Raw genomic sequence first — 16,237 nt, forward strand, 5'->3', positions numbered from 1 at the left:
CGACCATGGTATCATGCTGTGCTGATTGGAGGGGTTGGGGGTAGGGGGCACCGTGTTGTGGTGGTTCTCCTCCTTCCTCTCTGACCGGTCGCAATTCGTGTTGACGGGGCGACAGAGATCGACCTCAAGGCGCCTTGTGTGTGGGGTGCCGCAAGGGTCGGTTCTCTCGCCCCTTTTGTTCAACATTTATGTGAAGCTGCTGGGTGAGATCATCTGTGGTTTCTGGGTGAAGTGCCATCTGTACACTGATGACACTCAGCTGTACATCTCCACCTCGGACCACCCCAACGATGCCCTTGATGTGATGTTCCGGTGCCTGGAGGCTGTGTGGATCTGGATGGGGAGAAACAGGCTCAGGCTCAACCCGTCCAAGACCGAGTGGCTGTGGCTTCTGGCATCCCGATATAGTCAGTTGGTGCCATCACTGACTATTGGGGGTGAGTCGTTGGCCCCCACAGAGTGGATTCGCAACTTGGGTGTCCTCCTGGATACACAGCTGTCTTTAGAAGAGCATATGACGGCTGTGGCCAGGGGGACTTTTTATCAGGTTCACCTGATCTGCCAGTTGCTTCCCTTTCTGGATCGGGATGCCTTACGCACGGTCACTCATGCTCTCGTCACATCCCACCTGGACTACTGTAATGCTCTCTACATGAGGCTCCCCTTGAAGAGCACCCGGAGGCTCCAACTGGTCCAGAATGCGGCCGCGCGGGTGGTTATGGGGGCGACTTGGCGACCAGTACGCTCCCACAGAGAGGGGCTCCTCAGGGTGCTGTCGGTCAAAAAATGCCGACTGGCGGCCCCCAGGGGGAGAGCCTTCTCTGTGGGGGCACCTACCCTCTGGAATGAGCTGCCCCCGGAGATACGGCGGATCCCGGATCTACGCACCTTTCGCCGTGCCCTAAAGACATATCTATTCCAACAAGCCGGGCTGGCCTAACTCTTTTAAATTGTTTTAATTTTTAAACTGCTTAATTATGGGTTTTAATACAGGGGAGCTTTTAATTGTGGGCCAAATTAATTTAATCGGATTTTAATACTGTTTTTAAATTTTCTGTTTCTTGTGTTTTATCTGTTGGCTGTTCACCGCCCCGAGTCCTTCGGGAGAAGGGCGGTATATAAATATAAACAATAAATAAATAAAAGAAATAAATAGTGCTGCATAACGGAGTGAGCTCCCGTTACTTATCCCAGCTTCTGCCAACCTAGCAGTTCGAAAGCACGTAAAAAATGCAAGTAGAAAAATAGGGACCACCTTTCGTGGGAAGGTAACAGCATTCCATGTGCCTTTGGCATTTAGTCATGCTGGCCACATGACCATGGAGACATCTTCGGACAGCACTGGCTCTTCAGCTTTGAAACGGAGATGAGCACCACCCCCTAGAGTTGGGAACAACTAGCACATATGTGTTAGGGGAACCTTTACCTTTATCTTTAACTTACTAATTATGACACTATATTAATCGTAATAGTATTTCTTCAGGCATTTTGTAAAAAAAAAAAACAGATAGGAGATGAAATCATTCTGTAAAGAGGAAGCTTACGATCTATCTTAAAAATGGTGATGATTATCTGGCCTAATTTAGCTTTCTGGATTCTGTTGGAACACCTCTGTGTTTGTAGGAATCTTGTCTGACTTCTCCAATAGACCTAATGATATGGAAAGAGGAGGCTGTTTTTATCATGCCTTTGTTACACATCTGCTTGATGATCTTATTGCATTGCTCACAAGAATACATGACCATGAATCCTTAGTTTTGAACTCAGTTTTTTTTTCCCTTCTATATCAGTCTGGTCCAGGCCCGACTACCTCCTAGATGGCTCAGTAGCTAAGACACTGAGCTTGTCAATCAGAAAGGTCAGCAGTTCGGTGGTTCGAATCCTTAGTACAGGTCTCCTGCGTGAGCAGGGGGTTGGACTGGATGACCTCCAAGGTCCCTTCCAACTCTGTGACTGTTAAATCAATCCCTACCCAGATGCCATGTTGTTTGGATTACCAGATGTCTTATCTCTCACCTTTTTTTCCTCTCTTCCTTGTATTTTCTTCTTCCCTCTCCTCCTCTTTTCTGAAATTTTAAGCAGACAACAAATCCTGAAACGTTATCATCCCTGCCATTGGCCATTTCATATTGGAATGTCAAAGATCTGGTTACAAGATGTGCAGTCCAGTTTTAAATGTGTGCAGATTGTTTTGAATTTTTCTGAATTCTGACTAAAAAAAAAATCCCAGGAAGCTGTTTATGATACATTATAGGATGCAAACATTGTACTTTGGGCTCTTTCCTTATTTTTCCTTCCTTGCTCTCTTCCCATCTTCCCTTCTTTTTCTTTTTCTTTGTCTTTCCTATTTCCCTTTCTCCTTTCCTGTTCCTTCTTGCATGCTTAAATGCAAAAGGGGAAACATTTCTCTTTTTGTTTTGTTTTTGGTTTGTTTTGCTAGCCTTCTGCCAGCGAAAATGGAGCTGCGGGGGGGAATATCACGGTCCCCACAGGCCCCAATTTGGCTGTGATGGCCTCCAGCAGTCCTCTGCCAGCGAAAACAGGGCTGGCAGAGGGCTGCAGGAGCATGTCGCAGCTGAAAATGGGGCCCAAGAGCTCCATTTTTGCTGGCAGAGGCACCTGGGCTGGTCCTTTGCTATTTCCAGGGTGGCCCTGCGGGCCAAATCCAAGCAGCCTATAGAATGGATCCAGCCTGTGGGCCTTGAGTTTGACACCCCTGATTTATATTATTCTACTGAGCAGAAGGTTGGACCAGAGAACCAAAGTCCCTCTTCCCTTCCAACTATGATTCTGTGAATCTGATGACCTCCCTTTGAATGCTGCAATTTGAAACCGTTTCCAATTACAGGAATCTGATATTTATTGAGACATTCAGTTAACCAGAAATAATAGAAATTAGTATTCTGGGGAAAAGAGAGCACGATTCACCATGAAAATCTACTGTTGGCTTTTACTTTCCAAATTACTATTTGCCAAGATAGTTTTTAGCAGCTCTTTTATTTCTTGATGCTAATTATTCTATTATGTTTTATTTCTTGATGCTAATTATTATTATGTCGAATCTTGTTCAATATAGGAAGATCAGAGCCGTCCTTTCATTGCCTCAAGCCCTACCAACGGATTGGAGTCAATCAAGGAAGGCTGGCTGGCTCGTAACCCTTATGATACCCATTATGGAGATACCCATTATTACAATTACCTGAATGACTGCTGGGACTGGACCCTGTATCCCAGGGCTCGGTTTGCCTCTGAATATGGCTTTCAGTCATGGCCTTCCTTTAGCACCTTGGTACAGGTAAATAAAAGCCAGTTGTTTTTTCTCACTCTCCAGCCCATTTTGTGAATGCAACACAACACTTAGGGAATCAGCTCAAAGGTCCATCTGGTTTCATTCTTAGGTCAAAACACCAAAGAATAAGATTAAATGTTGTGTAACCCAGCCCCTTTTTATCCTGTGCTTCGAATAAAACCATATAAAATAGGATGCTACATTTTCAACGCCGAATTCTCAACAGCCTTTGCTAGATCAAAGTGGCTGGCTGGCTGGGGAATTCTGGGAGTTAAAATACACACATCTGAAAGCTGCTGAAATGGAGAAACACTGACTTTGACCTTTGGAAACCTAATAGATTCAGAGATTGAATAATATTACCCTGTTTCCCCCAAAATAAGACATCCCCTGATAATAAGCCCCGTCGGGCTTTTGAGCGCATGGCAATAAGGCCAAGCGCTTATTTCAGAGTTCAAAAAAATATAAGACAGGGTCTTATTTTGGGGGGAAAACGGTAGATAGATTCAATAGACTTCTTCTTCTTCTTCTTGTACCATATCCGTCAACGGACATTAGCGATCATGTTGGCAATCCTATTTTTTATCAACAGCCGCACAAAAAAGTGCTGCTGAGTTTTGTCCAAACCAGTTCCTTAGATTTTGAAGTCATGATGTTCTTCTTCTGCCTGGACCTTGTTTGCCTTCTTAGATTCCATGTTCCAATTCGTAGTTTTGGGTTTATCATGCTTCTAGTGGACCAGGAGATTCTTAGCACCCCTGCCCTATTTAAGGGGCACCCGTATTCGGGGCCATTGTTAGGTTTTGCCACCATTAACATGATTTTCCTGGGAAATATATAGTGTAGTAGTCTTTGCTTTCTACACCACTGTGCACACACTGTTCAAATGGCTGCCACCATACCATGTGCTGTTCTTCTGAAGCCGTTCTGACTAATGTGGTTTCCGCCTTCAGTCGATACTGATGAGCCAGCTGCCACTCACCAGGCCTGTTGGTCCGCGGGAGGTATTTGATTCCCTCTAACCCATCATTACAACATAAAAGCCATACTGGGTAGGGCCCCCCCAATCCACCACCAAGGGACGTGCTCTGTGGGGGTACCAGGCTCCCCCTAAGAGGTTCAATAGACTCAGAACTAAAATTTTCCTTGGATTCTCAGATGGAGATGGTAGTGATGATAAATTGAGTATCTGCTGAGATTTCTTAGTTACTTTTCTTCCCCTGCTGTTGCAGTTTGCATATTTAAACATGTGCATATTAAATGCACAGATGCACACATTGAAATGGTGTTTGGTTATGCTCTACCACACCTAGATGACCAAATTTACTTTAAGAAAAAAAAAACCTTACCTCTTGTGTCTCCTCCATTTCTTCAGTAGAAGGATGTGTGGGCACACGCTTGGCTTTACAGAGAAGCCAAAGCTGCAGACTTAAAATACTATTTATTTCCCTGTTTGTCAGGCATGCCTATGTTAATTTGTAAGCTCAAAAGCAAAAAGAAACATAAATTCTCCAAAGCTTCTCTAACTGGATGCTTGGAGGCAGCTCTAATCCAACAAAGGATGGCTGGCAAGTCTGCACACGGTTTTCTTTTTTCCAGTTTAAATCAGTAGCCTGTTGAATGAATGTAGGATACGTTATGCTGCCTTAAAGTGATTTCTCTGGTTGTGGCATGATTCTTAGCTCATCTGAAAACCAACAAGGTTTAAGAGCCTGTAGTACAGTGGACTAAAGCACTGTAATTAACATCTGCTTGCAATTACTGCAAGTTCAAATCTCACCAGGCTCAAGGTTGACTCAGCCTTCCATCCTTTCAAAGGTAAGTAAAATGAGGACCCAGTTTGTGGGGGCAATAAGCTGACTTTGTAAAAATATACAAAAGTATGAAGGCTATTGCTTAACGCATTGTAAGCCGCCCTGAATCTCCGGAGAAGGGCGGCATATAAATTAAAGCAAAAAAACCAACAACAACAACAAAAAACAAAAACAAGAGAATTGGAGAATTCAGAACGTAATGCTACTTTGAAAAATTTTCTTTCATAGAAACGAAAAGATAGAACTTGGATCGGAAGAAAGAAATTATGATTCCTTGAGTCTAAATACAACATTGGGAACAATAGGTTTATTTCAGCTTTACAAAAATAAATGAGCGATCACAATTTAAAGCAATTATAGTAACATTAATTTTTTTTTTTTTTTTTAAAAAAGAGTCATCCTGGGGGCTATTCCCTCCAGGCTCCCAAATTTTAAGAGGTTTGCATTAATTTTAGGGTCCTTGTTTTAGGTGTTTGTTGTTCCTCCAGGCTAGGCTATCAATGTAAAGATTTTAATTGGTTTTAAATGGGATTTTAAATTTGGGGTTTTATAAATTGGGCCTATTATTTAATAATTTTAATTATTTTTAAATTTTGTCTGTCTTTGTGCTTTTAATCAGGCTGTACACTGCCCTGAGTCCTTCGGGAGAAGGGCGGTATAGAAATTAAATAAATAAATAAATAAATAAATAAATATTATTTGAATGAATAAATGGATACTGATTTTGAAGTACAATATATGATTTTTAAAGTGCTGCATGCATTTTTTGAATGCTACTCATGTCCTTATAATCATACGAATGTACTCTTTTTAAGTCCAGGTTTCTGTGGAGGAAGATTGGTCTTATACGAGTAATTTCTCCCTGCACCGACAGCATCATACTGGAGGTAACGATGAGATGCTTCAGCAGGCAGGGCTTCACTTTAAATTGCCTCAGGTAGTAAATCCAGTTGAGAACTTCAAACAGGCAATCTATCTCACTCAGGTAAGGATTTGTCAGATTGTTAACAGTGACCATTAAAAAAGAAAGAGTTAATGTTAAGATGGAAATGGAGATGGAAATGGAAAATGTGCAGCAAATAATCAGTTCACATTTTGCAGAAGCCAATTCTTGGATCTAAGAAGAAGAAACTGAAGTTCTCTCTCTCTGTGTATGTATGTACATATGTACATACACTGTATTTATATGAAATCCCTCCCCACTCTTTGGGGGGATATGTCTTCCCCCATCATGGATTTGGGGTTCTGCACAGTATCTTAGCTGTTAGTAACTAAGTAGTTAGCTACGCAGTTATGTTAGCAGTTAAGTAATAGCAACATCACTTAGAGCAGGGGTGTCAAACTCAGGGCCCACGAGCCACATCTGGCCTACGAGGTGCTTACATCAGGCCCACGGAGCCACCCTGGAAACAGCAAAGGACTGGCCTGCGGTGCCTCTGCCAGCAAAAATGGAGCTCGGGAGGCTGTGCCCGGTGGCCCTTTTCACCGGCAGAGGGCTGCAGGAGGCTGTCTCAGCTGAAAATGGAGCCCGGGGGGGGGGCACGTGTGCTAGCAAATCAAACTATTTGCAAAAGTGGATCCCCTCAGCCCTGCCCAGGCCACCACAGGGCCCCCCGACAAGAGTGGCCGCTGACAAGAGTGAGCTATGGCAACCATGGTCATGCCAACATGGCCACGCCCACCCAGCCCCCCAAGGCCATGCGGCTCTTGACACCCCTGACTTAGAGTTATAGACCACCTCATGATCCTTTACAGGAGTCTCTGAGCAGTTTACAATGTCACCACTACTTACATATTGCTCCCAACAATCTGAGTCCTCATTTTACTGACCTCAGAAGGATGGAAGGCTGAGTCAACCTTAAACCAGGGGTGAAATCCAGCAGGTTCTGACAGGATCTGGAGAACTGGTAGCGGACATTTTGAGTAGTTCGGAGAATCTACAAACCTTGCCCCAGAGTGGGGTGCGAATGGAGATTTTGCAGTATCCTTCCCCTGCCACACCCACCAAGCCATACCACGCCCACCAAGCCACACCACACCACGCCCACCAAGCCACGCCCACAGAACCGGTAGTAAAAATATTTGGATTTCGCCACTGCCTTAAACCAGTCAGTATCTAACTCCAGGCTGTGGGCAGAGTTAGCATGTAATACTGCATTCTAACCACTGCACCACCAGTTAGCTAAGCAGCTAGCCCTGCACTCTTCTAGACAGAGAGCTATTGTTTTTCCTGGGATCTGTTGGAGCCAACTCTCCCAGTTTAGGAGTTACAATCTACAGTGATCCTACCATCACCTGGACCACTTTGGCCTTCACTTTCCACATGCTCTCTAGTACCTCCTTCAGGCTCTCATACTTTCCCAGCTTCCCATATTCCTTCTTTGTTTCATTTGATATATGTCTCTTCCACATGTATAATTTCTTTGAAGGAAAAAGTGTGTATGCTTACATATATGCTGCATGTAAATGTAGCATATTTCTTGTTATTACTTGGGGTCTGTGTACTCTCCACCTAAGGACGTATGAACTAATTCAGTGAAATTGGATTCAGTTTCAATCCAAAAGTCAGCTTTTGCTCAGCACAGCTCCTGAGGGATTGCTTGTCAAAGCTTAGAAACATCATTAGAGAAGACCCTCTCAATTTGAGCTTTAAAAAAATGTTGGAGGAAAAACTGAGAGACATTTTAAGGTAGACTTTTCTTGTTGACCATAATGTCTACCCAAGTTTTATATTGAAATAGATGATCTCCCCAATAGTCTGATTTCAAACCATGATTTAAAGGTCAAAGAACATTGGGAGTCTGGAAAACGATAGTAGCATGGCTGCCCCATAATTGAAACCTCATTTCCAAGAAACTTTCTGAATCATTAAATCTTGGCTGGCTGTTGTGGCCTGCCGGCTGCTGGCCCCTCCAACAGCCAAATCAGAGGAGGAGGAGGAGTCGTGGGAGTCAGGGTCAGCATCAGAGCAACCTGAGAGCTCCGAGGGGGAAGAGGGAATGGAGGTGGCAGAGAGCGAGACAGATGTGGAACCTGGGCCATCCGTCGGTCCTCAGATGGAGAGTCAAGAGCCCCCAGGTCTGGAGGTGGTTGATGAAGAAGAAGAGGAACAGCTGGGTCCAGTGCCTGATGTGCAGCTGCACAGAAGGCAGAAAAGGGGAGAGCAGTGGAAAGCCGTGGGCCGATTCTGGGGAAGGAAGAGCCACCGCTGCTAACAAGGCCCCACCCTTGCTCTGGGGATAAAAAGCAGGGGGTGGAGATAAATAGATGTGGCAGACAACTATTCATCTTCGGCTGGTCTTGTTAGCCTGCGAGAGAAACTTTTTGCCGGGACTGCCAGCATTCCTAATAAAAGAATCTTTTGAGTTCACATCAGAGGTTTTGTCGTGTTTGGGGAGCTGGGTCAGAACACTGGCCTTCTCTCTTAGATTAATCTTGGTGGCTCCCTCTTGGTGGCTCCCCCTGTCTCTATGGAAGTCTTCCATAGAGACATCGGTGTCCTTCCCAGTCCAGCATATGAGAGCGATACCACTTTCACCTCCTACACGCCCTTTGAAAGGTGAAAAAGGAAGTAGAATAATTTATATAATTTGGAATCTACCTTTTCTGAATGACAGATAAATTCACATGTGATAAACAAAACCAAGCTTTTTTTTTTTTTTTTAACGGAGAAGATAAAGTACATGAAATCTTACTCTAAAATTTACAAACGTATCTACCTGCAGGCTTTCAGGCAGGCCACAAGATGGGGCTGGCTTGAGTTTTCTGGCTTGTGAGCTCAGGCAGAATCTTAATGAAAAAATTGCTGTTAATTGTATTTCACTTTGTGAGAGTTTAGGAATGGAGAGATTGAGGTTACACTGAATTCCTTACTTTTGCAGAAATAATAAGCATAAGATGTAATAAGGCTTAAATAGCATTACACAAAAATGTAAAAATCAAACTACCAATGCAGCTTCCTGGCTAATTACGTTGAGATTTCTAGAGTCCTTAGAAATAAACAGATTCTTGAAACAACCCCCCTCCCTGCTTCTTGTAAATTCTATACTTTAATCCAGTGTTTTCCAACCTTGGCAACTGTATGATGTGTAAACGTCAGTTCTCAAAATTCCCCAGCCAGCATAATTCCCCAATCAGTATAAGTCCATGCATCTAAAATTTCCCAAGGTTGAAAAACACTGCTTTAATCAAAGGCTCAGGAGAATGAGGCTACTTTCCCCTTCTCAAGCCCTGTTATTGAACTATTTTCAATGGATCGAGACTGTTCTGTAAATATGTTTCAAAATATATAATTTCCCTTTTGTGAAAATATAGGGTCTCTGTCTAAAATCAATGAATGTTTATCCCAGGGTCCCCAAACTTGGCAGCTTTAAGACTTGTGGACTTCAACTCCCAGAATTCTCTAGCCAGCTATGATGGCTGGAGAATTCTGGGAGTTGAAGTCCACAACAGTGGTGGGTTGCCCCCGGTTTGGTCCGGTTCTATAGAACCGGTAGTAAAAACCGGTGGGAGGCTCTTCCCATCCACCACAACATCATCACAGGTGAACTGCACATGCGCAGAAGCGCGCACGCTCCCGTTGCGAACCGGTAGTAAAGGTAAGTAGAACCCACCCCTGGTCAACAAGTCTTAAAGCTGCCAAGTTTGAAGACCTCTGGTCTATCCTGTGTCTGGCATGAGGGCCTCAGAGCCCACTTGAGGATTATAATGCCTTTGAAATCAAGGATCTGTCCAAGACAATGGATCTGTTCTTTCTGAGGGATTGTAGCCTTATCCGGAACAGAATTATCCTAAAGCCCAGAGTCCAATGTCCTATGATCAATAGGATCTTCATCTTAAACTTAACTTAAATTCTATAAGACATCATGCAAATTCGTTCATCTATATACTAAACTGTCAGAGTATGAATATTCATGGACTGGAATAGATCAGCCAATGGGGACTGAATGGAGACATGGTAACAAGGTCAGCCAATGAATAGGCATGGTAACAGATTCAGCCAATGAGGCTTATTTGGAAACAGGAACTTCAGTCTGAAGTCTGGGCATGGCTTAGGCAACTGAGGCTGTGCCCTGTATAGAGGAGGCTCTCTTTGTATTAAGCTCTGTGCTCAGCTCTGAAATGAAACAAGCCGGGGCTTGTCTGCTCTGCTGAAATTGAAACTAAAAACTGTTCTGTACTGCTGCCTGTGTGTTTTGCTTGTAACTGCTACTACATTGAAGAGGAATCTATATTGGTATTGTACATTTATCTACATGTGTTATATGTATATAAAGAAGTTAATGAATCCTGCTGAATCAGTTTACCTGTGTGTGCTTTCTGGATTTAATTTCTGCAACAAACTCTGATATAAACAGCATGGGGAGCCCAATGGAACACTCCAGTCCACCTTCTTAGGTTCTTATTTATAACATCCTAGCCAGTGGTGGGTTTCAAAATTCTTTACTACCGGTTCTGTGGGTGTGGCTTGGTGGGTGTGGCATGGCTTGGTGGGCATATCAGGGGACAGATACTGTAAAATCTCCATTCCCTCCCACTCCAGGGGAAGGTTACTGCAAAATCCTCATTTCCTCCTGATCAGCTGGGACTCGGGAGGCAGAGAATAGATGGGGGCGGGGCCAGTCAGAGGTGGTATTTACCGGTTCTCCGAACTACTCAAAATTTCCGCTACCGGCTCTCCAGAACTGGTCAGAACCTCCTGAAACCCACCTCTGATCCTAGCCCTCCATAAGACATCATGGTGAATTATATCAAAACCCCACCAAGAAGTCTAAGAAATCTGATTGAGCCAGACTGTTCTTCCTAGTTCCAGGACTAGGCCATCTAGTTAACTAATTTTACTCACAAATTCCAGTTGAAAGCACAATTGAAATGGGTCCAGAAAGTTGGTATCCTCCAGATCTGCTGATCTTTGAATGAAAACTGTTCTCTAATTATAAAAACTTGTATGTTTCTAGGTTGGTTGAAATTTGTGCTTTTTTATATATATCCCAAATTAGATCATGCAGGCCCAGTGTGTAAAAACTGAAACCGAATTCTACCGTCGCAGCCAAAGTGAGATAGTCAACGGGGAGGGACAAACTATGGGTGCTCTTTTTTGGCAACTAAATGATATCTGGCAGGGTCCTTCCTGGGCTTCTCTAGGTAAGACTAAAAATAAAAACAGTGATTGTGCCAAGTTGAAGTATGGGCTTTATAAGTCCCTGTCTTTTAATTTAGTCCCATTTTCTCTTAAGGCAGTGTATGGCATTCTTAACCAAATCTTACCTTGTGGATTAGCATGGAATGAAATATGAATTACTTAGTTTCATGACTAACAGCGTGACTAGTTTTTTCTCACTTTTTTTTTTATGCCTTCAAATCTTTGAGTCAGTGACATTTGCTTGGTCAAGTCTCTGTAATTTTCTTGGCAAGATTTCAGGAGTAGTTTTCTATTGCCTGCTTAAAAAAGATGTGGAGTCTCTAGAAAGAGTGCAGAGAAAAAGAACAAAGATGATTAGGGGACTGGAGGCTAAAACATGAAGAACGGTTGCAGGAACTGGGTATGTCTAGTTTGATGTAAAGGAGGACTAGAGGAGACATGATAGCAGTGTTCCAATATCTCAGGGGTTGCCACAAAGAAGAGGGAGTCAAGCTATTCTCCAAGACACCTGAGGATAGGACAAGAAGCAATGGGTGGAAACCAGGGGTGGGTTCTACTTACCTTTACTACTGGTTTGCAATGGGGCTGTGCACGCCCACTTCTGCACATGCGCAGAAGCTTCCTAATGATGCCAGGGTCGGTGGGCGGAGCCTCCCACCGGTCTTACTACTGATTCTATGGAACCAGTCCAAACCAGGGGCAACCCACCACTGGTGGAAACTAATCGAGGAGAGAAGCAACTTAGAACTAAGGAGAAATTTCCTGACAGAACAATTAATCAGTGGAACAACTTGACTCCAGAAGTTGTGAATGCTCGAACACTGGAAGTTTTTAAGAAGGTGTTGGATAACCATTTGTCTGAAGTGGTGTAGGGTTTCCTGCCTAAGCAGGGGGTTGAACTAGAAGGCCTCCAAGGTCCCTTCCAACTCTGTTATTCTATTCTGGTCTAGGGTTGAGAGAGAGTGACTAGCCCAAGGTCACCCAGCTGGGTTTGTGCTTAAGGTGGGACTAGAATCGATGGTCTCCCGATTTCTAGCCTGGTGTCTTTACCATTGCACCAAACTGGTGCTCCGTTATTCGCATAGTCTAATACTAATTATTAAATAATTTGCTATATTTCTTGTTTAAGAAAGAATTTAAAGTAGAAAGCCTTTTTAATTGGAAATTAAACTTTGTCTCCCTAATTGCTGACGCTGGGAAAGTTGTGAAATGACTTGTGCTTCTTGTCTTTATTTCTCAGGATGAATCCCCAGTATAGCAAGTACAAATTTGCATCTCATCCAGGCAATAGGTAGCTTTTTTCCCCTCTTTTGTTGAGCAAAGAAGCAGGAGGTGTGGAAAACAGGAATTTTAATGAAGTCTTTGTGTTAACCTTTGCTGTTTATACAGGATGTGTCCTTGATTTGGTTTGGAGAGATTCTTCCTCTCAGGGGATGTTTAATAAGAGCTGTAAAATGAAAAGAGACAAGCGTACATAACTCTCTGAAACAGATTTTGGGATCTTGAAGCTTTCCAGATATTTCAGAATCGCTACACACAGCATTCACCAGGGCAGTACTGGCAGGATGACTTGAAGGTGTCATTTGACAATATCTAGAAGGAGAGGAGTCACAGGTAGTCCTCGACTTAACAACAGTTCGCTTAGTGACCGTTTGAAGTTACAACAGCACTGAAAAAAGTGACTTATGACCATTTTTCACACTTATGACTGTTATAGCATCCCCATGGTCATGCTTGACAACTGGCTCACATTTATGACGGTTGCAGTGTCCCGGAGTCATGTGATCCATTTTGCGATCTTCTGACAAGCAAAGTCTATGGGGAAACCAGATTCACTTAACAACCATATTATTAATTTAACAACTGCAACGATTTACTTGGCAGGGAGAGTCGTAAAATGGAGCAAAACTCTGTTAACAAATTTCTCACTTCACAACATAAATTTTGGGCTCAGTTGTGATCATAAGTCGAGGACTACCTGTATTTCTTCTGGTCCTAAGAGGCTTTTTGGAAGCCTTTCTTGGCCGGTGATTATCAGATAAATTGGATTGAGTTTCTGTAGTTTCCAGCCAGCATGGGCAAAGATAATTGCTCTGCTAATACTTACATAAGATTACAGCAGGAAGGTGGCTTGTGTCCTCATGCCACCTCTGATCACTGTTGCTAAAAATTACTAGCAGGAAGACAAAATTAGCAATTGTCGTGTGAGCTCTAAATTAGCATGAAAAGTTTCAAAAATAAACTTTTTAAAGCACAAACTAGTCTTTCCAGCATTGGTAATACAATTTTTGCCATTTTTCATCATTGGCCCAGTGATAGACGAAATGGAAATAATCTTCCCTCCCTTCCTTTTACCTGAAGTCTGATGGTTATAATAAAAACATAAAACTAAAGTGAAACAAAAGTGTTAAAAGGGCAGAATGGCGAGCACTTAAAAGCCTGTTTTTAAAATGTGTGGGTGTGTTTTAAATGAAACCAGAGACAAAATAGACAAGGTTTGTCCTTCAGTCATTGCCAGGTGATTATCTGCTTCTGTAGGTAAATTTCCCCAGATGACCTCAGGAAATAATGTTCTCTGGTTCCCCTGTGGTTCTCCATGGCCTGTTAAGGAACTGCTGTGTCTGAAGCTTCAAATTAAAGGCTTCTGAGTCAGCCACCTGTATGGTTTGCATAAACCACTGGGTTACATTTGAGGCAAATTGCAAGCTGTGTTTCCTCAGCTTCCTCCATCCTACATTTTAAGGTCACCTTAGCGTGATCAATTCAGATCGCACATTTTGGTTGAAGAAATGAATCCGTTTTTACTGAAATTACACTCCAGCATTTTCATCTTCTTCTGAGCTGAAACCCAGCAGCTATTAAGAGTCAATCCCACCTTTCTGAGGCATGATTATTACATCTACAGAGAGAAGGAAATAAATCATACCGTAAATCATGGTATGACATATTTGTTTGTTTGTTTATTATGTGTATAGATCAGCTTTTCTTTGGGAACTCCAGGCAGTATGCATGGAGGACTCTATAATTTTAACCTTACAACATCTCTGCGAGTTAGGGTGGGGTTGAAAAAGGACCAGAGCCCCAAAGTCTCCTATTAATCTTCATAATCATGTGGGTCAGCTCCATAGAGAGGAAAAAGTACTGTTCTGATTTTGGTAGTTAGTGAAAGGGCTTCAAAATGTTCATTAGTGAGCATATTTCCTATCCGTTCATTTATTGTGCTCTCAGACCAATATCTGAGTGTAGTAATCTCTTTAAATCTATTAATTGCTTCACCTCTTGCAGTTTTTAGAGGAATTGTCACAAGGGTTGAGTCAGTAGGAATAAGCACATGTATCACGGCATACACGAAAGAGTTATGTGCTGTGAAGGTTAAGTTGGGATGGGAGTGGGAAGACAAATGTTGTTTCCAGTTGACCATATTGTTTTTTTGGGTGACTTTGGGCTAGGCATGCCCTCTAAGACTGGCTACCTTGCTGAGTGATTGTTGTGAGGATCAGATGAACACGAAACCTCATCATATAACGCTTGAGTTCTCATGAGACATGGCAGCCTAGTATAATAAGCCAGGAGTTCCCAAACTTGGTTCATGGCCCCCTTAGTGTCTCAATATATATATTTTTTACAGTGTTCAAGAGTGGTAAACTACAGTGTAGTTTATAGTGTCCAACAGTGTAAGTGCTTCTCTTTCATAGATTCAGTTTAGAAATGGATTGTGATTCCCAAAAGCTCATGTGGTCATATATTTGTTATTATTTAAGGTGCCACTATACTTGGTGTTATTTCTGTTATGTACTACAGGCAGTCCTTGACTTACAACAGTTCATTTAGTGACTATTTGAAAATACAACAGCACTGAAAAATGTGAAGGAAAATGACCATTTTTCACACGACCGTACCAGCACCCCTATGGTCATGTGATCAAAATTCAGGTGCTTGGCAACCAACTCTTACTTATTACGGTTACAGTAGTCCCTGGTCATGTGATCACCTTTTGTGACCTCCTGACAAAGTCAAAGAGGAAGCCAGTTTCACTTAATATCCGCGCTACTAACTTAACAACTGCAGTGATTCACAACAACTTTGGCAAGAAAGGTCTTAAAATGTGGCAAAAAATTCATTTCACAGCTGTCTTACTTAGCAACAGAAATTTTGGTCTCAATTGTGGTTGTAAGTCAAGGACTACCTGTACATTGCTGCCCCAAAAAAGCTGTACTTGTAAAGTATCCGTGCCCAATCCCCCAGCCTCCCATGAAGTTTTGGAATGGCGACTCCTAAAATTCCCAGCAAGCAACTCATCTGTAGATTTCAGATTCTGGCAATCTTTTCTAAGGCAATATAAGTAGGGACAGTCTTTGAGCTCCTCCTGAATGAAGAGAAGAGAGCAGGCTTTTGAAGCTGAATAGCAATAGGAATAGCACTTAGACTTATATACTGCTTCACAGTGCTTTACAGCCCTCTCTATGCTGACAGAATCAGCATACTTCCCCCAACAATTTGGGTCCTCATTTTACCCACCTTAGAAGGATGGAAGGCTGAGTCAACCTTGAGCCTGGTGGGATTTGAACTGCCAAATTTCAGTCAGTCAATAGTCAGCAGATGTAGCCTGAAGTACTGCACTCTAACCACTGTGCCACCATGGTTCATAGTTCTATTTCAGTTCTTCTGAGAAGAAAGTGGTGATTTTTTTTTCTATTTTGAACCTTTTCTTAGAATATGGTGGCAAATGGAAGATGCTTCATTACTTTGCCAAGCATTTCTTTGCTCCTTTGCTGCCTGTGGCGTATGAGAAGGAAAATGTTTTCTACATATATGGAGTTTCAGATTTTCATTCTGACTACAGCCTGGCCCTCAAAGTAAGTCCCCTTTTGCTTTACATTGAAATGAGAGCTGGAGAAGATTCTGGAGTAGGGGAAAAGGAAAACTGCCAGTTGATTGTAAAAGACAATGGTTCATTGTTTATATTGTTTTTACTGGATTGCTTAAAATTTT

At 42.7% G+C, this 16,237-nt stretch overlaps 1 protein-coding gene across 1 annotated transcript in view; it reads left to right on the top strand.

Moving 5' to 3' along the window:
• The window catches only part of MANBA (mannosidase beta), a 58,454-nt gene that overhangs the window by 38,295 nt on the left and 3,922 nt on the right, over positions 1–16,237 (top strand). Inside the window, exons 12-15 of the mRNA XM_070948431.1 lie at positions 3,077–3,295; positions 5,924–6,088; positions 11,103–11,247; positions 15,959–16,101. Coding sequence (XP_070804532.1) covers positions 3,077–3,295; positions 5,924–6,088; positions 11,103–11,247; positions 15,959–16,101 — 672 coding nt within the window. The remainder of the gene's footprint in view (positions 1–3,076; positions 3,296–5,923; positions 6,089–11,102; positions 11,248–15,958; positions 16,102–16,237) is intronic.

The sequence above is a fragment of the Pituophis catenifer genome, unplaced genomic scaffold, assembly GCF_029215685.1.
Source record: "Pituophis catenifer annectens isolate HBS135680 unplaced genomic scaffold, rPitCat1.0.hap2 SCAF_8, whole genome shotgun sequence".
Classification (NCBI taxonomy): Eukaryota; Metazoa; Chordata; class Lepidosauria; order Squamata; family Colubridae; genus Pituophis; species Pituophis catenifer.